This window comes from Lissotriton vulgaris, chromosome 2_1, assembly GCF_964263255.1.
Source record: "Lissotriton vulgaris chromosome 2_1, aLisVul1.2, whole genome shotgun sequence".
Lineage (NCBI taxonomy): Eukaryota > Metazoa > Chordata > Amphibia > Caudata > Salamandridae > Lissotriton > Lissotriton vulgaris.
The window spans coordinates 265,423,858-265,447,368 of record NC_141687.1 but is presented as its reverse complement, the minus strand read 5'-3'; the positions used below and the strand labels follow the sequence as shown (position 1 = coordinate 265,447,368).

The 23,511-nt window shown below is 44.4% G+C and overlaps 1 protein-coding gene across 4 annotated transcripts in view; it reads left to right on the top strand.

The window, feature by feature from the left end:
• Window positions 1–23,511, top strand: part of GGNBP2 (gametogenetin binding protein 2) — a 352,328-nt gene that overhangs the window by 106,016 nt on the left and 222,801 nt on the right. For all 4 annotated transcript variants that reach the window (XM_086954908.1, XM_086954907.1, XM_086954905.1 and 1 more), the window contains exons 3-4: window positions 17,511–17,764; window positions 18,381–18,479. In XM_086954908.1, coding sequence (XP_086811034.1) covers window positions 17,511–17,764; window positions 18,381–18,479 — 353 coding nt within the window. The remainder of the gene's footprint in view (window positions 1–17,510; window positions 17,765–18,380; window positions 18,480–23,511) is intronic.

The following is a 23,511-nucleotide window of genomic DNA, read 5'->3' as shown; positions in this document are numbered from 1 at the left end:
AGGATGATGATGATGGCACTTCTGGGGAAACAGATCCAGGCCCCCCAAGTATGGTACGAAATAGATTTGAAATCTTTCCAATCATAAAGGATAATTTTGACTCCCAGTGCGATAAGGAGGTCAAATAATAAGAGTTCTGTTGTATTGAATGGAAAGGGTTGAATGGTGGTAGGTTAGGGACAGCCCAGGTGCCTAGAGTGATTAGCACAGGGTCCATCAAAACATTACATTGAATAGTTTCGTTCATGCTCTTCCAGTAGAAGCGATGCAAGGACAGTAGACATTTGTGTTCGAGGTCACCAACATGAGCATTTCCAACATTTGCTTGAGTTTAATAGTTCTGCTGGGGTCCAAAAGGATCTGTATAGTAACCAATATTTACATTGAAGTATGGCAAGGGATATATTGAGTTTAGTAGCAGGCTTCCAGATAAGCTACCACTTTCTTTCCATTCAGTGAGAGAAGCCATCCTTCAGAAAGCAGTCAGGCCATTTGTTATTTGTGAATGGGGTTAGACGCGAATTACTAGAGCATTTTTAAAGTTTTTAGCTTGGTCGTCTTGGTAAGAGAGAAAGGTAAGTTTCTAAAGAATGGATGGGATCAGTAGGTTCCGGAAGTGGTGGTTATGGTTGATCGTCACTTTGAGTTTTAGGAAGTTTTTAGAATTCCTTGTTGGATACTTGAGGAGGCTTGTAGGAGGGAGAACAGACATGGGTTGGCTCTGTTAATCACAACTTTGATGTATAGGATATTGAGGTTTGACCTGGAGTGCCAGTGGGGGATTTTACTGTCGGATTTTATTAAAGTGATGCATATGAAGAGTGTTTGACTTTGATAGAACAATTCTTGTCCAGCTGTTTCACAGCATGTATTGTGTCTTTATATTTGTGGAGTGAGGAGGTTTGAAGTGGTCCATTGAGATCTCTGCTAGAGGTGTAAATGGTAGGAAGAAGTCTTTCACAATTTTAGTCAAGGTGGGTGTAGGGAGTAGAGGGTTTGGGATCAACCAGTAAATGGATTGTTTAATCAGAAAAAACGTTTGGAGTTTTCTTAAGTTGGCAAGACTCACTATTTTTGTCTTAAGTAATATTATCTTAGTGGCGATTCTGGTTTTTGTGGGTGGTGTGTTTATTGAGGAGTTTGAAAATGGAATCTGAGAGTTGAAGCGGGAACATACTGATTATAAAGTGCACTTGTGGAGTAATTAAAATTTTTGTGAACTCTAGTCTGCCTCACCACGTCATGTGCTTGAGCGGCCATGTCTCGATGGGGTCCTGAATTTTTTTTCAACAGTGTGCCTTCAATGTGAGTACAAGATTTAGACAATGACTTGCCTAGATGGAGGCCCCGGTATTTCAAGTAGTGTTTTTGCCATTTGAGGTTGGTGTTCCCGATTATTCTCGAAGGTGCAAATACAGTTGAGAGTGAAGTCCTCGGGATTTGTCTTCATTTAGCGTGTAGCCAGAGGCATTGGAGTAGGCAATGATGTATTTCTAGAATGGGTCAGCCTGCACTCCTTAATGGTGCTACAACAGTGTCTTTAGATGCAGATGGTGGAATTTACGTTCCTGTCCTGGAATGTGAGGCCTAAACAAACCACATAAGGGCAAGCCGGTTTTGCAGTTTTTATCTCGCCAAGGCGTGCAAATTGCCGGTAAGTCCCAAACATTTGCATTAACATGAGGCTCTCACTGCTACTACTCATGCTACAACACCTATTCACTTAGTTTCTGTACTCTCATCCTCAAGAATCTCCCATACCACCCAACTGCCTCCATATTGGATGAGGGAGGCAGGTATGCACTGATGGACGGGACACTAGCGGGACATCTGGTGTTACTCTCTAACAATGTCGACTCCCCTGAGTTCTTTCAGACACTGCACGCTCATATAGTTCTATGGACTTTGACCACACAATCATGGGGGCCTACTTTAATCTGCTGGTAGATGCCTTCCTTGTCACTATAGGAAGCCATGATCCCTCAGTGTTTTTCACGACCTCTACAACACTTGTATGCTCTGGGATGCCTGGTGGCTGCAACATGCCTAAACATCAGCATACACACACTACTCTACCCCCCCACAACACATGGTCTCGTATTAACTACTGGTTAATCTCCATGACTGTAGGCCCCTGACTGGGCATAGTCACACACACTTAGCTCACACACTCTTTGACCATTCCCCGAGCTGTCTTCCACTGCAAGGCCCTTTTGCTGGTGAACTAGAGATGTCATGGCGCTTACTTGCTATGGCATTCTTCCACTGAGTTGAACACCTTGGTGTTGGAATACTTCAGCTTAATGGGGGTTCGGTGGGCACACAGGCCTATGGGATGCCTTTCAAGCATGTGTCCGGGGCATATGTATGTCTAAGCACTCAGGAGTGCTTCACGATTTTCTGAGGGACCTGGCTCGCGTGGAGGGGGAACTGGTCGAATTAGATATTGCGGATGCCCGTTGGCATTGCGAGCTGTAGTTGCATTAACGTGTCACGTGCGCTGGCCGAAAATCGTGATTTGGCCGAACACGAGACGCTCTTTCTTGGGAAATATGCCATGGTGAGGAGAAACATCCGGGATGCGCACTGGCCAGACTTCTACGACCCCCAACCCCTTAGGGGCTCTTCTTACGTCTTTAAGCTTCATCTGGCCAAGAGGTTGACGTGACCTCTAACGAGGAGGTTCAGGCGGCCCTGCTTCACTATTATACACATCTCTGCATTTTCCAGATCCCTGGTGATACTGCAGATCAGACTGGGTACCTCGAGGAGATAGCCATAGTGTGACTCACCACTGTCCAACAACAGTTTCTCAGTGAACCTATCTCTAGTTCGGATATCGTGCAAGCCATACACTCGTTGGATAAATCCAGAGCTCCTGCACTTGACTGCTTTGCTTGGGAATTCTATAAACGTTTTCAGCACATTATTGCGCCGCTCTGGAAGGCCCCATATGCGGAGTCCCTGAAGACAGGCATCCTTCCCCCGATGCTGCGGGCAGCAGTAATAATCCTGCTCCTCAAGTCTGGTAAGGATTCACCCCAATGTGGCTCTAACAGACCCCTTTCACTTCTAAATCTAAGATTCTGGCCATGGTCCTTTCATTCTTGATGGGCCAAAATATATCCCCTGTACAATTGGAGTTTGTCCCCCATCAGTCCACTTCCCAGAATCTGCGCACCATCTTTTCTGTTCTAAGCGGATTGGCCCCAGATGTCTGGTCCTCTGTTGGCTTGTTAGACGCTGAAAAGGCTTCAGATTCCCTGGAACGGCCCTTTCTCCACACCACCCTTCACAAGTCAGGCTTTCTCTGTGGTTTCATCTCCTTGATCAGACTTTTATATACCGACTGCATCATCGGGGCCAACAGCTCGTTGACCTCCTTCTTTACATACACACGTGGGATGAGACCGGTATGTCTCCTAGAATTGCATGCACCGAGGTTTCCAGTTCAGACCTGGCCCCTTACTCATCTCATTGTGCGCCGACGACTTGCTACTGTTTGTATAGCACGCAGAAGACCTCTTGGCTGCTGTTTCATGAGATGGTCTGCTTCGATGGCCTCTCTTGCCTCCCTGGTCTCTAAATCAATTGCTCTACGTCTGAGTTGTTTCCACTCACAGATATTACTAGGTCTGGTCAGTGGGAATTCCAACTGTCCTGGTGCAACAGCCAGGTAAAGTATCTTTAGGGCGACTGACTCCGGACGCTGGGGATCACGGTTCGATCCCCGACTCCGGCAGCAGGGGTCTGCCCAGCACCATGCAACTCTGGGCAATAGCTCACTTAATCTTCCCAACGGCCCCCAGCGTTGGTAAACCTACGGGTAGCTGTGTGCTTTACAAATACTAGGATTATTATTATTATTATTATCTTGGCATATTCCTTCACCGAGATTGGGAATAGGTGATGCGGATAAACTATGACTCTGCTACTAATAGGCTGACTACACAGGTAGACTGGTGTACTCTTCCACTGTCGATGGCAGGACGAATCGCAGTGATCAAAATGGTGGTTCTTCCCCGCTTTCTCTACCTCTTCCTAAATATACCCATTACACTCACCTACTCATTCTTTACTACATTACGTGGCTTTTACTAAAACTTATCGGGGCCGGCAGGTCCCCGCAAGTCAGCTGGGACACCTCGGTGTTCCTTTATGAATGGGGCGACTTCTGCGTACCATACCTTCATCTGTATTACTTCTATGCACAATGTCACTATGCCCATAACTGGTTTGGCTTAGATGCATGATGCTCCTACGCCTTCAGCTTAACTTCTCTCACTGTGTATCCCCCTTGACCCCACAGTCATATACCGTCCTTATTTACTGCCAACTTGGCTTAGAAAAAACTCCTGCAGGGAGGGTGTGGGGGGAGGTGTTACTTTACTCACATTCACTAGCATTGTCTGACAACCCCTGGCTCCCATTACTTGGTAGACCCTGGTCAAGCGCCCGATGGCGAGACAAGTCTTCCATACGGATGCCAGCTTCGCTACTGCCTCCTGCATGGATCATTTCATGATGCACCGTATTCATAGTGCATTATAGGCCACTATACTGACCTATTCGCTAGTACCTGTCTAACTCACCCCCCTGACTTATTGACGATGGAGACAGGAGACACTTAGTCTTGAGACTATACCTTGCATGCTTGCCCCTACTACTTACCCACAGTGAGAAATTTATGGGCTACTGGGATCTGGGACGCCAACTGACAGTGACAAGATATGGGATGCCTTCAGCACACACAGGTCTCGTCTCACCTAACCATCCCCACAAACTCATACATTTCAAGTTTTTGCACAGGACCTGTGTTACCCCCAGCGATCAACACTGGCTTAACCACACAGGATCACAGACTGCCCCAAATACCACATTCCTGGAGCAGATTTCATACACATGGCTCGGGCATGCAGACTTATGGTATCATATTGGCAATCAATCTTATCCCGATTAGCCTAAATGGCTGATGTTGACCTAAGCCTATATTAGCTATTGGCATTATTAGGCTATGTAGGAGACCTACCGAAAAGTACCCTTCGCTTCACAGCCATGGCCCTACTCCTTGCCAAGCATGAAATCGCCCTTCCCTGGGGTAGTAGATTTTCTCCCACAGCCAATTCTGACTCAGCAGCTTAGTCAATTGCGATATCACCAGCGAATAGTATGCCTCACACATCTAGGCCGAAGGACATCAGGCAGCCCCTATGCAACCACCTACTGATGGTTCACAACGCGTTTCAGGCTCTCGAACACCCAGACCTCTAAGGCACCCTGACCTTAAGTGAAATTCACTTCATCTGCCTCTCTCCGCTCAAACACCCTTCCCTAGACCCCAGAGAGACCTCATACAGTACGTGAATCATTAACATCGGACTAATTCCCTGTCTTAATCAGTATGGCGACTATTGAGCACTACTATTCTAGAGGTAGGATTTCTTAATGTGCGCAAAATGTTGTTCCCTATGTAGAGAGATCACTGTTTTGTGTTTGTCTTTTGTTAAGTTGAGGAAATTGATTCTCCACATACAAATCGACTCTGGCACCCACGTGCCCCAGAGACTATTGAGATGTCTGTACAAAGTAGCCACTATACTTCTATTTCAGCCTATGGGTGTGCTGACACATGTCCCCTCTCTCAATGATTATTGAAATTTTGGTGATCGTTCAAATTGATATGTGTACTTATATCTGCTTCATTGTGCCTCTTGCATGTGGCGCTAACTTGGTGTTGCTCTCTGTTGTATGTTTGTTGCATAAATAATCAATATAAACATTTAAAAAAACAAGCAACAACCGCCCATTCCACTTTTGCTAGAGTACAAAGCTATAGCAACCTTTTGTGGCGCATGTAAGTCTTCAACCAAGTAGTAACTCTCTAATATCTCCTCCATTTACTGTTCAGCACCCCGTTGATTGGCGTGTTACAAACTGTCTCTGTGTGGCTGGTAATTACAAAAGACAGGAGTGCGTTAGATATTGTGCAAAGTGAGTAAAAATCTAGTTTTCCAGCGTTCCTCCCCAGATTCCACTGGAGGAGATTAATCCAGCTTTCTTTTCTAGACCATTAGGCGCAAGAGACTCAGTCAGTACTGTAGAAAAATGCAGTAGAGCCTGGACTCAAGCAAAAATTGTCTTGCGGAATCTAGCCTACTATTTTTTTAATAAAGAAGAGTTACATACAGGAATTGTCCTGTTTTAGACCACATAAAGGTGAACAAATAGATCAAAAGAGAACAATTCAATACTGTATACATATGTGACGAATATACATTCACGAATAAAGTTTTGAAAAAAAAAAACAATTCAAAATGTTGGGCAAATCTTCACTCGTCTGTTGTAAGGCTGCTGAATATGGGCATTATATGCTCAAGATGCCTCCTTTTCATGTACCAAATTTTTTCAATCACAGACTATTTCTTCACTTCAGGATGTGAAGCCTTCATTACTAGAAAACTATCATTATTTTTTATTTATTTGTAATGCACATGGATCATCCCCGAAGGGATATCTCGGCGCAGCATGGATCAGAAATGCAAGCTGAAAAGCCTACCAGTTTAAAATAATTCAGTTTTTAATAATTTCCTAAAATTGTAGTGGTCAGTGTATTCTCGTAGATGTAGGGGATGTTTGTTCCAAAGATGGGGGGCTAGAAAAGAAAAGATGCTACTACTTAGATTGAAGTTGGCTCCTTGAGCTTTTATGAAGGTCATGGCAGTGAGCCATGTGTCTCCCTCTCCCTCCCTCTCCCTCTTTGGTTTTGTGCTTTTCTTTTGATTCTAGTGCTCTTGAGAGCAAGCACACAGTTCAGAAATAGCAACACAAAGATGATTCTCATTGCTCTGGATTGGTCTTGATATGGTGTCAAGTTTTTATGGGGTTATCCCCAAGTAAAAACCACCCGGCCTGGGTCATCAATACAGTACGTTCAAACAGTTGGTCGAGGTAGTCCTATATTTTAAAAGGAATTCAAAATAACAGAACAGAAAAACAATTCGCCACTAAAAAAGCAAAGGCAAATTTGGAATTGGAAATTTAATTCACAAATATAACACCAGCATTAAATACGATTGTTAATCAAAGCATTAATGCGCCTCAATTTGTTAACTTTCCAAACAATGGTAGCATTAAATCTGTTCACAGTGCTCTTATAGTGTAGGGAAAAGAGGAAGAAATGGGGAAGCGGTAGTGAATTGGTGGGTGAGGGACAGGGTAAAGGTGTTTGTGACAAAAATGCAATATATACAGATTGGTCTTTCCAGCCTATTAAAGGTCAGTGAGTCCCTATTTACACATTGCTCACAAGTATTATCACAGATAATTAATGTTGTTCTATAAGCATGTAGGTGTTCTGATAGGACGGTCTACGCTTCTACCCCAGTAGATTGGAGGGTGAGTAATGTCCTCATGTGGGGGTCTTCATCAGGACAGATGAGCACCTAAGAATAATTAATTTGGGTTCAGTATCATAATGAATTAGGGAGTGGTAAACATGTCAGGCAGGTAATGTAAATTACACCTACTTGGGTAAGGAGGGACGGGCAACGTGCGATCCTTAATGGGCTCTCAAAGGACTCCAGGTATTCTAAATAAGACATTTTGGATAAGTGTACATGTCACGATAAACCGTTCCCTTGCAGGAGGGAAGAGTAGAAAGGTGGCGTACTCACTTCTAGTATGAAACTGGGGATCAATCTCCTGGTAATGGTGGGACCAATCCAAAGCTCTGAGGGAAGAAGGGAATAGTCAGGGTCAAATATCGGTGGGAAGATCCACTAAAGCACTGGGCAAGCTGAAATCTAGGTGCAGAGTCTCACACAGTAGGAGTCTACTCCTAGCTAGAAAACTTACCGCAGTTTATCCAGGGGTTAGTCAAAAAAGTGGTACTGGTGGGGAAAGGAACTGTCAAGAGGCAAATTCCCTCTTAGTGGTGGACTCATGCGGTAAAAATTAAAGGAGCGGGGTCAAGTGCGCGTTAAGCGCGCAGATTATGAGACTGTGAGGGTACTGTTGGGCAGAGAAGCCATCGTTCGATGTAGGAAAATGTGCTCGATAGCGGCGATTGCGGTGAAATCCTGATAAGCGAGCTGCGAATACGCCGAATACCTGCTCTAGGATGTATGTCCGACTGTGACAGGCAAAAATATGTTGGTGCTGTTTGGCAGAGAAACCATCGCTCAATGTTGGAAAGTGTGCTATATAGCGGCGATTGTGGTAAAATCCTGATGAGCGGGCAGCGATTACACCGATTACCCCGGCTAGGATGTGTGTCCAAATGTGACTCCCAAATGGTAATAAAAATAATGGCGATAGCGTTACTGACATACATATGCTCTGAATAGGGTGACCAACCGTCCGTAAATTTCACGGACAGTCCGTAATTTTGGCTGTCTGTCCGTTGTCCGTGAAGGATTCTTTAACGGAGCCATTTGTCCGTAATTTTAACCGGGCACAGCTTGCCCCCACCTCCCTTCTTGACTCCGATGCTGTATGAAACCTCAGACCCCCAGCAGCACTGTAGAGGCACAGCGGAATGGCAACCCTCACACCTCCAGCCCTTGATGAGCTGTTAAAAGGTGCTTGAAGGTGACTGAGAGGGAGGGGCTGCAGGTTCAGGAGCAGGGGGCATCCATTCACATGCAAACAGCCCTGAATGCGTCTTTTATCTGCTATTTAGAGGGGGGCTCACACATTCCATTTCTACCCAGGGCCCCAAACATCCTAGACTCGGCCAGATTACATCCCTGATTACACTGAGGCAGCACCTGCTTCTCTTCACCGAGCTTAATTACTGTCACTAATTTGTAAGCAAACCTCGGTTCTTCAAACATGCATAATGTAATACAATAAAGAAATGGCACAATCGCACCCACACTGATTAACAAAGTATGGAGGACAATCAGTTCAATCAGTTCTCTTAGAGTATCTCCTGTAAGTACTGTATATCACTGTGGGGGATGGCATTTTGGACAGAGAGCCTGTCTTCTCGTTGTCTTGTGCAGGAGGGGGCGAGAAGCCCAAGATGATACTAGAATACTGCATGCCCACCCCTGTGCCCACCCTGGTGGATCACGTTCCCTCTCCTGTGATGACTCCTGCTCCTGTCCCCCCATGTGGTGGCTCCAGTCCACCCCCGCCTGTGATGGCTCCTGTCCCCCATGTGGTGGCTCCAGTCCACCCCCACCTGTGATGGCTCCTGTCCCCCATGTTGTGGCTCCAGTCCACCCCCGCCTGTGATGGCTCTTGTCCCCCCCCTGTGGTGGATCCTGTCTCCGCCCTGGGTGGCTTCTGTCCCAGTCCTGCAGCGAGGGTGAAGTTCTTGATGGGCCTCTTCTCAAAAGGGCTCGACTCAAAATTAATATGGAAAGGTGGGCGAGTAAGTATGTGAATGGCTGGATGAATTAGTGAAAGGGTGAATGGATGAATGAAAGATTGAATAAATGGATAATGAGAGAGGATAGATGGATTGATGAGTGAGGGAAGGATGGAGAGAAAATGTAAATAGCTGGATGTATGTGTGGAAGGGTAGCTGGATGATTGATGAGGGGAAGATAAATGAGGGGAAGGATGATGGATGGAGGGGAAGGATGGATGGATGAGGGGAAGGATAAATGGATGAGGGGAAGGATGGAGGGGAAGGATGGATGGACGAGGGGCAGGATAAATGGATGGGATGGATGGATGGATGGGTGAGGGGAAGGATGGATGAAAGGAAGGATGGATGAGGGGAAGGATGATGGGAAGGATGATGGATGGAGGGGAAGGATGGAAGGATGAGGGGCAGGATAAATGGATGGGATGGATGGATGGATGGATGGATGGATGGATGGATGGATGGATGGATGGATGGATGGATGGATGGATGGGTGAGGGGAAGGATGGAGGGGAAGGATGGATGGGTGAGGGGCAGGATGGATGGGTGAGGGGGAAGGATGATGGATGAGGAGAAGGATGGATGAATGGATGGAGGGGGAAGGATGATGGATGAGGAGAAGGATGGATGAATGGATGGAGGGGGAAGGATGGATGGATGAGGGGCAGGATAATTGGATGGGATGGGTGAGGGGAGGGATGGATGAAAGGAAGGATGGATGAGGGGAAGGATGATGGATGGAGGGGAAGGATGATGGATGGAGGGGAAGGATGGATGGATGAGGGGCAGGATAAATGGATGCGATGGATGGATGGATGGGTGAGGGGAAGGATGATGGATGAGGAGAAGGATGGATGGATGAATGGATGGAGGGGGAAGAATGGATGGATGAGGGGCAGGATAATTGGATGGGATGGGTAGATGGGTGAGGGGAAGGATGGATGAAAGGAAGGATGGATGAGGGGAAGGATGGATGGATGACGGGAAAGGATGGATGATGAGGGGAAGGATGGATGGATGGATGGATGGATGATGAGGGGAAGGATGGATGGATGGATGGATGATGAGGGGGTGGGTGAAAGGATGGATGATGAGGGGAAGGGTGGGTGGATGGATGGATGGATGATGAGGGGGTGGGTGAAAGGATGGATGGATGATGAGGGGAAGGATGGATGGATGGATGGATGGATGATGAGGGAAAAGGAAGGATGGATGGATGATGAGGGAAAAGGATGGATGGATGATGAGGGAAAAGGATGGATGGATGATGAGGGAAAAGGATGGATGGATGATGAGGGAAAAGGATGGATGGATGATGAGGGGAAGGATGGATGATGATGAGGGGAATGACAAATGGATGATGAGGGGAAGGACGGACGGACGGATGGATGGATGGATGGATGGATGGATGGATGGATGGATGGATGGATGATGAGGGGAAGGATGGATGGATGGATGATGAGGGGAAGGATGGATGGATGATGAGGGGAAGGATGGATGGATGGATGGATGATGAGGGAAAAGGATGGATGGATGGATGAGGGGAAGGAAGGATGGATGGATGGATGGATGATGAGGGGATGGATGGATGGATGGATGGATGGATGGATGATGAGGGGAAGGACAGATGGATGGATGGATGGATGATGGGTGGGTGAAAGGATGGATGGAGAGTGGGTGAAAGGATGGATGGATGGATGGATAAGTGGGTGGGTGAAAGGATGGATGGATGGATGGATGGATGGATGATGAGTGGGTGGGTGGGTGAAAGGATGGATGATGAGTGGGTGGGTGAAAGGATGGATGGGTGGGTGGATGGTGGGTGGGTGAAAGGATGGATCACAGGATTGGATGGTGGGTGGGTGGATGATGGGGAGTAGGTGGATGAGTGAAATGATGGATGGATTGATGGATTGATAAGTGCAAGGGTGAATGAATGGACATATGAGTGAAAGGGTGGGTGTAAGGATGGATGAGTGAGTGAAAGGGAGGGTAGATGGACAAAAGGATGAATAGATGTGTGAAGGAGTGAAATGATAGATGGATGAGTGATAGGGGCACTGGATGGATTCATGAGTGGCTGAGTAGATGGATGGATGGGTGGGTGGATGAATGGATGGATGGATGGGTGGGTGGGTGGATGGATGGATGGATGGGTGGATGGATGGATGGAAGGAAGGCTAAGTGAAAGGGTCTATGGAGAGAGAAAGGGAGGATGGATGGATGACTAAAAGAGTGGATGGGTGGAAGGATTAGTAAGTGAAAGGATGGCTCAATTGGTGAAAGGGTAAATGGCTGAATGGATGAGTGAATGGATGGATGGGATGAAGAGTGGATGGATAAGTGTACAGATGGATAGGGTGAAAGGGTGGATGGATGGATAATTGAGGATGAGTGAAAGGATGGATGGATGAAGGGATGGATGAGTGAAATGATAGATGGAAGGATACATGATGGATAGGTTTGCAAATGGTTGAATATGTTTGGAAATGGCTGGGTTTACTTATATACTATTGCGCGACCTCTGATGTTTCTGTAAAACGTACCTATTGTCCTGAAGTTTTGTCCTGAATTTTGACCTCCTGTCCTGAATTTGTGTCCTGAATTTTGACCCTTTGTCCTGAATTTTTACACTCACCGTCCTGAATTTGCACCAATGCCAGTTGGTCACCCTAGCTCTGAATGGAAAACAGACTGGCTGGCAAACTCTGCTGGAAGCCTGCGACGTCAAAGTGAGTATATCTACGAGCGCGCTGGGTGCATAAAACACATGCAAAGTGTCTGGCTACACGGAGATTACCTCCTTCGTATGGCTCATTCGCTCGATCAAGGAGCGAGAACTGTCTCCTCACGCTAGATGTAGGGAAAGACCAAGGCGTGGGTGCACCGCAAGGTGCAGCCTCTCGATGGTTCCTGGGGGCTCGCCTCTGTCCAATGGCTGGAGGTGGGGCGTGTCTCAAGTTAAGATGACGGACGGTGCAGTTGATCGGGTGATGATCAGACTAGCAGATATGTGCCCGCAAAGTGTGTGTATATTACTCTAATGTTCATGGAGCGAGAGAGCGCAATGTGTGCCGAGCAGATCGTGTATTTAAATCTCACCTAGTTGAATAATGCAGATGTCAGGAGTTAATACTAGGGAAGTCAATACTTAAAACATAATCCAAACGCATTCAGTATATTGATAATCTGTTAGCACCAATATATATACCGTCGTTCATTAGATGTTATTGAAAACCTTGTCAGATAAGTGCTGAGATAAGCATATTTTAAAACATAACATAGAGAGCGCAACATATGCCATGAGGAGTCAGAAGATTGTGCATCACGGAGATTAAATATAGAATGTGATAACATAAAAGCAGCAACATATGCCATGAGGAGACAAAAGATGTAATTGGACATGTTATGTATATTGGAGAGATAAAAAGATGTTGTTACACATGTCATAGATCATTATGAGAAAGACAACATCTAGAGTCAGGATAGCTTTGTATAGGGGTAGCATGTATGTGTTGGTATTTGAGCTGTATGTTCTCAAACGGGGGTCCAGAGCGATAAGTCTTATTCCGTATGCAGACCTGCCATTTGGGCATAGGTGATATTGATATGGTGTTAGCCGTACCTTCTAGAGATGTCCCTTCGGCTACACAAGAGATTATAGATGAGGCCTGACCTGCTCTCCAGGATGTTTAGTAGAATCGTCCTTCTCAGCCTTCCATTGGTGAACTGCTCCTGCCGTCTTGCAGTAAGCACACTTGAGAATGCTGTAGGACTGTTTGACAATACTGAAAGAGGTGAATCGTCCTTCCAAGATATTCATATGAAGTTAAATGAAGGAGAGTCTGCCAGGAAGGAATGGTATTGCTTTATCTTTTTTAGCTGGCAAAATCTGGTTTACAGTTTTCATTCATTAAAGTGCATTTGACTGCAATCGCTGCTTACCGTTTGTCTCCTTCTCTGGCGTCTTTCTTAACTACCCCAGTGATGAAGGATTTGTGGATTGCCTCTTCCAGTTAGGAGACATTGTCCACCCTAGTAACTGAATGTGGTACTCTAAGCTGAGGGTTACTCTGAGCCGCTCTATAAAGTTTATTTGCAACATCTGTCCGGGAAGTGTCTATTACCTCTGCGAATACGGTGAGGTGAGATTCAGGCTGACTGCACTGAGAAACCTCACAAGGTTTCTATTAGAGCAAATTATCATAAAGCACTCGCCTCTTCTTTTTTTTTTCTTATGACAGTGTCTGATTTTCCTATTAAATGCTTGCCTACATTTTTCCTGATCCCTTTGACCCTGGCAGAGAATTTGTACTGTCCATGTCATAAGGACTTTGCATTCCTATTTTGGATAATACAAAATTTGTAGGGTCAAGCTATTCTTTGTGAATTGTGTTGTTAAGGACAGGTCTGGCTTCCTCTAAAGAAACTATCGCCTGATGGATTATTTCTTATATATTTAACTGTAATAAGAATACAAGTTGACCCTCCATCACCTGGGAAGCATAGGGCTCATTCAATTGAGGCTAAAAACACTAACTGCTGCTCTGTTGACCAGTGTCCCTATCCCTGATATTTTTAGGGCTGCTACATATAGATGCTTTTCAAGTTTAAAACCACATGTAAGAAAAAAGCGGGATCCTGCAAATGTGACTGTTTTGCGGTTACCAACAAGTGTTTTTCATTATAAAGGCACATAGTAATTCTTTTAGCCAGGGTCCTGCACGATTAAAAAAAAGTCAATGACCAGTTAATTTGAAGTAGCAGTCATGTTTGTTAAAACTAAACAATATTGTTTCAACCTTGACTCCAGGAATGATACTTTAGGGGATCAGGCTTCTTTCAGAACTTGTTTGCTTAAGGGGTATAATCTGTGTCTCTGTTTGTGCTTTCAGATTGGGTTAACTTAGTACTATATCCTATCTTGTATGCACATCTGAGTGAATCCCTGGTGAAAAAGGAAAAGATACTTGTAAACTAAATTCTTCAGCACGAGTGTTCTGTCTGAATTCATTAAAGTCCCAATCATCTCCCTTTGTTTTTAGGGCCATGGACTTTGAACATTTTGTGAATTGGGAGTTTCTTCCTCTGACTAATAATAATAATAATAATAATAATAATAACCAGCTGCCTGTCACCCCCTGAACCTAATGGTATAGTACAGCTTTCAAGTTTCTTAATGGATGTTCCAGCTTTTTTTCTCTTTAATTCACTCTAGTGGTGTGTAACCCAAATGTACCATGTACATAGTAAATTGGCAGAATATTAAACTAGCATTTGCAATACAATCTGTCTCGCCTTTGGGATCTTTGATGTGCAGCACATTAGAATGGGTGCTGAACAGCTACTGTTCTTTAACATGGAAGGAATGTAAGCACCAAACTGCGCGACACAACAGACCTGGGAACACATGGAGAGAAATGTTGCCTTTCAGCAGGAAATAATTTAGACCAAAGCCTTTTTTTTAAATATAAAAACAGGGCATTTGGTGGTCATATCACTGAAAATACCAGATTACAAAAAAATATTATTTCTTTTGGGTGCTCATGGAAGACTATATCTATGGACTGGAATCTAGAGCATGCTAAAGTGATTCTGGTATTTTACTGACCTCTGCTGGTCGTTTTCGATTGAGAATTAAATAGAGGGTGTTGCCAGAATTTTTTTTAAAAAAAAGTCTCTCAGCAGAAAGTAACTCCTGGTATTTTAATGACCTCTGCTGGTCGTTTTCTATCAGGACAGTTAAATAGAGGCAGTTGAACAGAAATGAAAAATTACATTTATAAAGCGCACAGACTACCCGTAGGCCTCGCAGCGCTTTTAACTGAAATCCAAGGCAGCCAGCTAGGAAGTTAACAAAAAAAAGCTAAAAAGCTTTTTTAAAAAAAAGCTAGCAGCCAGCTAACAAATTCCCTAAGTGGAAGCAGACTAGTCCTAGGGCTGATCTCCAGAGCCCACAAACTACATACACATATAAGTATATAACAAGTATATACTAAAATATATACAAGAGGTCTCGTATGCACGACCTAAAAAGGTCAAGAATGTTGCCTATTTGGGCCCTTTTCCGTTGGATTAATTGCAAGACATTGTAAACTTCTTGAAACGTTGTGCCTTAAGGTTTTTCACATACCAAGATAGATATTCTAACTTTTATGATTCCAGAGGGAATCCCATGGTGAAGAACTAGGATTAAACGGAAGTATCTTTTCCTTCTGCCATATGCTTCTGAATATTGGATTTTGTTTGCTTAATAACTTACAAGAAAGTGGACTTTGTATGTGGTAGTCATCACATAAGTTTAGAATTATCTACTGATAGGACTTTGTGAGGAGTAGGTGTACACCTGATGTGTATTAATATGTAAAACCATATGACTCTGAGAAGGTGTCCAATTATTTTTCCTCATCACTGTCATCCAGATATAATAGGTTATAGTACATCAGCACACATGCACCATTAATCGTTTCTAAGCACTAAGGTGAGATCCTTTTACAGATGCAAAGGACACTGAAAAGCAATTTTTTTTTCTTTACAACACACGAAAAGCTTATCCATGAGAAAATAAACAAAATTGTGAGAGGAAGTGTGTTTAGTAGCTTGGGTGCCGACATTGTGAAGTTGCGCGCACACAGCTCGTTTGAACCGTGAGAAGGACTGAGCTAGCAGAGCCATGCTTGGCAGTTGAGAGACCAAAATAACACTGTCATGTCAAAGAAATTCTGTCCTCGGGAGTCAGTCATTGAATTTGATGATTAATAAACATTTCTTTGCTAAAAAGAGGTTCATAAAAAGCCATGAGAACAGCCTGGTTCTGAATCACATGTAACCAAGTAAATAAATATTTAGGAATCTCTAGGACATGTGCGTAATCCATGTGGAACACTATAATTGCTGACGTGACCAATCTCTTTTCAGCTTCATTCAGTTATGGCATAACTTTGCAACAGTGACTTTGGAAGTGCACCACTGGAGAAACTTGAGTAGTAAGAGCTATATATATATAATTAGAAGCCCAGGTTTGAGAATCTCCTCCCAGCACCAAAGGAATCTTACCAGCAATAGCCAGCTTCCAAGCCAGCATTCCATGTAGGAAGGAGTTCTCCTGTCCCCTCTCCTATCTTGCATGTTCCAGCCTTTATCTTGACGAAGCTCATGAAAGCCTTCCAAGGTACATTAAACATTCTGTCACAAAAACAATCCTTGAACGTGATTAACCCAAACAACTTGAAGCATGGCTGTGCACGCAGATAAAGCTCAAGCCAGGCAGAGTCAGAATTCAGGATGACATGAGGCTATGTCAAAGCCAATAGTAAAAACGTAATAATACTTCCAATGTACAACACAATGCACATTTGTGCACCACTGCTTATAGCATCACATGCTGCATCTCTCAAAGTACAACACAGAGCACATTTGTGCACCACTGCTCACAACACTGCACTTGGAGACCAAAAAGTACATTACACACCTCTCTCTATCTCATGCTTTCAAATGCACATCCCACATGTTCTGTTCCTGACAAGATTGTTCTACTCCATGACCGCTCCCACTGAAAGACTGCAAGATTACAAGAAATAAACCTTTAAGAGAAGCAATGCATATGCAGGACAGCATTCAGCATAGGATAAAGTAACACACCAATGTCAATTGAAATAATGGTAGTCAAAGGTCATCACAGGGTGTCAACCACAAGAGTGCCTCTAGCACTGCAAACCTACAAATGCAATTCCAATTGCATTGGATTTCTCTTCAAGGAAGCTATCTACATGCAAATGAGCACAGTAGGATTCCTGTAATAATATAGGTTAAATACTTAACGATGTCTGTGTGGTTGTTTAGACAGAGTAAACATATGAATTTTGTAATGGCTTTGCAACATCTGCTGCAACCTGTGCCCTTACCTGATTCGTTAACCATTTTTTTTGTAAAACTTCCACTTGTGGCTATGAAAAATCGCAGTACTTGATACATATTCACACGTTTTATGATATTGTCACAAGTGGTATGATACAGTTGTGGCCTAGAGCATGCACATAGGCAATCTTGTAATGCTTCTGCTTTGTTTGCTGTGATGATACTTTTCAGTTACTTTAGCTGATGATTCAGTTGTATTCTTTTTTTCTCCTTACAGCGGCATAGTATGCTGAAACAGCAAGATATCAGTATTGCTATGATGGTAACCACACGAGAAATCTTCAGTGCACTTTCTCAGCTCGTCCCGTGCGTTGGTTGTCGCCGTAGCATTGAGCGCCTTTTTTCACAGCTGGTCGAATCTGGCAATCCAGCATTAGAACCCCTCACTATTGGACCCAAAGGAATCCTTTCAGTCACACGGAATTGTATGACTGATGCAAAGAAACTGTACACGTTATTTTATGTGCATGGGTAAGTAGAATTTCTTTTTTATCTATATTTATCTTTTTTAGATTTGCGGTTTCTGGTTAAGTAAGCAACTTTACTAATCGGGTATTGGTTATGCAGGCTCACCAGAAGGCTAGCTTAAACCGTGTGTGCATCACATCCACTTGTTTACCTGATTTCAATGACCGTCAGCAAATGTGTACGAAATTACCACGATTGGTTAAACAACTCTTTGCCCTTTAACTGTTTTTGACTCATGCCTCCTAACACTAAGATGATTGTCTAAATATAAACATAGCAGCTTAGCACCATTCATTATTTTTGTGACTTCCATCTCTGTCAAAACCTGGGGTACAATAAAAATCTTACCGATGCTTAATTAGATGAATTTTAAACCAATCTCTAAGGAAACAGTGGAGGCAGCATATATGACCATTTTTCAGTAACCATTAGCATTGTGTTTTTCATTATAAGGAAACATAGCAATTCAATTGACTAGTGTCTGCACTCTAGAAAAGTTAATAGCAAAGTTAAAGTAGGAGCTACGTTTGTCAAACTGATATGAAACGTTGAGGGCTCTTCTAAAAATCTAGACATTTAAAAATCTAATCGTGTTGCCATTTTTTTTTAATTGTTAAAGGTCCAAATTAAATGATATGATCGATGCAATTCCGAAAAGCAAGAAAAACAAGAGATGTCAGTTACACTCTTTAGATACACACAAACCGAAGCCTTTAGGGTAAGTTTCTGTCTTTAATTGATAAGTGTATGTGCTTTTATACATTCTCTGTGCAATTTGGGAAATATGTCCTCACCTTTCTGTGGTTAGGGAGGACAAGCTGTGAACTTGCAAACTTATGGTAGATATTCCAGATGTCAACGAATCAAAATGTGCTGAAGTGTGGGTAGAAAGTTGTTACATTTTGTTTTGCATAAATATATTTGTCTGCTTTTGATTAAGGCGCATTTGGAGATGACATGGAAATAGTGTTTCATGTTTAATCGTCAGTGAGCTCAGTAAGTAACTGACCCGAAAATGATAAACTTGAATACCTAAAACACAATGCTCATTTTCAGTTGGTTATATTGTGCATTAGCTGTGTTTTCAACCAGAATATCCTGATAGTGTATCTGTCTGCAGAGGAAAAGGATCAAAACTAGAGTGAATTTTAGACTAGTATTCTGCTAGCTTTATTTTTTAAGTGCTTGTACGCCGAAGCTTCATGGCACCTCCAAGACAATAAACCTCAGAACAGAAGAAGACAAGGTAGTTGGTAAGTCACAAATAATATAATCAGATTGCAAGTCATTTCCTGAATCTTGGCAGCCCCAAAGTTTGGCCAGAGCTACCTAGAAACTCTGTGTCCCATTGTAGCACTTCCTGTCGCTGGAATTCGTACCCATGTGAGACTGGATGATCTTGTTGCTCTACAGTGGCAGCCAGCTAAGCTACACACCCATAAGAGTCGGATGTTTAAGGAGAGAATACTTTATGAATGCTAGTTAATATCTGTAACAGGACTCTTTGCAAGGGCAGACAGCGTAGGGAGCATAGCCGAAGTATGGTCTCATTCCCTGCCTAAGTCTCATTCTGTGTTTTTGTTTTAATACTCTTTCCTTAATCAATTTTTTTTTAATCAAGTTGTTAAACATGTTTTCAGAGATTCAGTGACCAGCAGGATTCTGTACAGTCAGGCTGTAGAGACTAAAGTGACCTCTTGTACTGGAGACATGCTGTGATCCAGTTGTAACCCTCAATTACATTGGTTTTGTTTCTGATTATGGGAAAGTTACCTTCCTCCTTGTGCTGCATTTCTCCATCCACATGTCACCATCTTGTAATAGTATAATTATTCTGCAGGCCTGATGTTTTTCATCAAGGTACACTTAAGATTTTTTTAAAACTCTTTTTATTAATTTATTCAAAAAAAGGAAAAAAGCATCAGGCGACATACATATTTTCACTTTCATCTGATAAACACTTCTGGTATTTCAAAACAATTCTCACAGCATGACATTTAGGGATCACGGTGACTCCAACGCAACTGCCACTTCTCTGATCACTGGAGGAGTACAGATATCCCCTCTATAACCATTCCATGCACCCCAGACCTTCCCCCATTTCCCGGGGCTATCCCTGGCAATGTAGACCGACCTCTCCCTGAACATGCACCAATCCAAATCCTCCATCCATTTCCCAATTTGTGGCGCCTGACTAGCTACCCATAACTGAGCGATGTTCCGTTTAGCTATCATGCATGCCAGTCACACACAGCTTTCCATATGCATTCAGGTCCGTGGGCTCCCATACATTCAGTATACATCTTCTGGTCTCTAACGCCAGGTCCACCCCCATTACCGCACGGATCTTATTGTGGATTTTATCCCAATATTCCTAAATCTTAGGGCAGTGCCACAGTATATGCATAAATGTCCCGGTCTCTCCGCACCCCCTCCTACATTCCCCACTATCTGCGAGTCCCATCAGCACCAGCCGAGGTCCTGTAGTGTACGATCTGTGGAGGATCTTTATTTGGACCAGCCTGAGCCTCATCTGAAGGACTACCACCTTCGGGGAGGAGACTGCCTCCCTTCAGTCCTCATCATCCATTTCTAGGCCATCTACGCCCCACTGCTCCCTTAGTGCCACCAATTTATCCCCCATATGGTTAATTAGCTTTTTATAAATCAATGATAGTTTTTTCTGGGAGATGTCCATCCAGTATCCGGTCCTCCAGAGGGGAGGCCTCCGGGAGCGTGGTGCCTCTGGGTATATTGGCCAGTAGGGCATGTCTGACCTGAAGGTATCGTTAACGCTCGCTCTCCTGCAGATGACATTTTCTTTGTAGAGCGTTGAATGAAAGGATCTCCTCCTTTCCCCAGACGTCCCCAATCTGCGAGATCCTAATGAGGTCCCATTTGTCAAACCCTTTCGTTTTCCACAGGCTGCCTAGTCTCTATGAATTCCACAATGGGGTCGCGAGAGTCAATCTCCCGTCCCACTTGAGGTTTCGAGTGGCTGCGTGCCACACTTGTACCGCATGAGCCGGAGGCCCAACAAGGGGGAACCGGCCCTTCCTGGCATATAGGGCCCTCGTAATATTCCCCCCTGGTATCTGCCCACAATCCATCGCATACCCAGGATCTAACGGAGATCCATAGACCGCGTGGACACTTCAGATTTATTGCGCTATATTTTCATGCATTTTGAGCAGCTAGTGGAATGGATTGAACTCTGATTTTCACTTCCCATCCATTTGCAACAGATTCTGAGTGTTCATATGCCTGGAAGCTCTGCTCTTGGGATTTTAACATCTCCTACAGTCCATTGTGCATCCTGCGTTTATAGTGCTCAAGTAATACTGTTCTTTCACTGAAGACTTTTACATACACCATTTACCTTCTTTGCATATTTCATTTTCCCAAAAAGGCCTTCCACTCCCTTATAGGGGTGTACATATTTTGAAATGTAGATTGTCAGGTGGAACAGTGTCTTTTGTTGTGCCACCGCTTTGGTGGTGAGGCATCAGATCACTAGAAATCTAAAAACTTTGGAAACTTGTTCTAATAAAATGTCTCTTCTCAGAACTTCTTAGTCTCTCTTTAGAATTTGATCATTGCTGTTTAGATGTTGGAAACAGAGCCTATTGGTCTCTTTTCGTTTTCTAAAGGAAATAAAGCAATCATTACTTTGTGTCAGGAAATAGCTAAAATAGGAAACAACCTTTACAACGACTCATTCACCGCGAAGGGCCTGAACCACGACTCCTTAACAACGACTGAACCTGAATCACAAGTCTTTTAACCACTAATGCATTTACAACTACCTCTGGCCTGTAGATGGCACTCTGGATTGTATTTGAAAGATGTATTACTATTGCTAAAATGATGGATGGCTGTATTTTATATGGTTTTGTAGAGTGGATTTTATTTTTCACAGAATAAGTTTAGGAAACCGTTTTCTAAAATAGTGTTTACTATGTGAAAACGTATTTGAATCACGTTGTAAATGCATTAAACGTAAAGGCATACTCGCAGTAAAAAAGGTTTACTTTAAAATGTAAGTATTTTGGTAAGTATTAAAGGTAAGTATTACGTGTAATACGATAAGTCATTTACATCTAACGTCAGCGAACAAAGTTATTTGTTTACAATATTTCATTCATCAATAAACAGGATGAATCCCAACTTGATATATCGCATATATATTCTATTAATATGTTCACTGTGACTAATCAGTAACTATGTTTGCAAACTTGTTCCCCCTCTGTTGGCCACGCCCCCTCGTCAATTTCTACAAATAGTGTGCGCAGACGCTAGGCGCTTCACTTATGATTGGACTCCTGAGGCGAAGAAGCCGGGAGAAAGCATTATTCTGTGTTTTTCAAATTGAATCGTGATATTGTGTTATTTTAACTTCCCCCTCCTACCTGCACTCCTTGCCTTCTCTCTAAACAGCGCTACACGCTGCAACGAGCCCCTTCCTTCTGCCGCCATCCTCGAGCGCGAGGCGCGCCACAGACACGCCCCCTCTGTTGGCCCCGCCCCCTCTAACCCCCTGTCTCACTACCATAAATCATGTGTCTCGGTAGGAAGCGCAGCGGACGAGCGCAGCGGGCGCGACGATTGCGCGCCGAAGGCGCGCCTAAGGCAAGATCGTCTGCGCCCGTCCGCGACCGGACGGGGCCAGGGGCACGACACCTTGCCAAAATGATGTCCTATTCCTCCAAGGAACTCATCGCCCTCCAAGGCCACTGGCCACTCCCGGACCCTGTCCGTGGGCTCGTCCACTCTTTGGGCCTCGCCCCTTCCTCCCCTACAACACCACACCCTCCGTTGCCCTGCCCCCCTCCACTCGACCCTCACCCCATCACTCCGCCTCTGTCTGTATTCCTACTCAACACCAGGTCCGCGGTCAAGCACCATCACGAGCTGTTCATCCTACTCGACTCGGAGAAGCCTGACCTACTGCTCCTGACCGAAACCTGGTATTGTGATTCTTCTCTTCCTGTTCTCCTCGCTACCCTTCCCCCCTCGTATGTGGCCTTACGGGCCGACCGCCCAGCGGGCAGGGTTGGTGGTGGGGTCGCCTTAATCGCTCAGTCGGAATTGAATTTTCAATCACTTCCCTTTCCCCCCATTCCCCCTACCGACTTTCTGGTAGTCCGTTCTCTATCATTCTCCCCTCCCATCACCTGCCTCTTAATGTACCGTCCCCCTCAACCTTCGCCCTCATTCCTACCAGCATTTCAAGACCTGACGGCCAACTTGGTGGTCAACTACGCCTCGGTCCTGGTGCTAGGGGACTTAAATTACTGGCCCTCAGACCCTCACGAGTGTACGGCCTCAAAAGAGTTCACAGAATCTCTTTTGTCTCTCAATTTCGTACCGCATATAACCGTCCCCACTCACACTCACGGGCACATACTCGACCAGGTCTGGTCTCTCAATCTCCCAGTGACTTCGGCAGCTGTTTCTCCCTGCCCCTGGTCCGACCATGCCCTCATCTCCCTCTCCATTCCCCGTAACTTGGCATCCAAAACTCCGCATACCAAAAACACCTGGGCACGGAACTGGAACAGATTGGATTTTCCCTCCTTGACCTCTCTGCTTCGAAACTCTACGCCCACCCTTTCTGGCTTATCATCTGCCTCACAAGCCGAGGCCATAAACACCTGGCTGGCTGGCGGCTGTGATTCAGTGGCTCCCCTACGTCGCATTTCCATCCGTCGACCTAAGGATTCTAACAGGTGGTTCAACGACCACCTGAA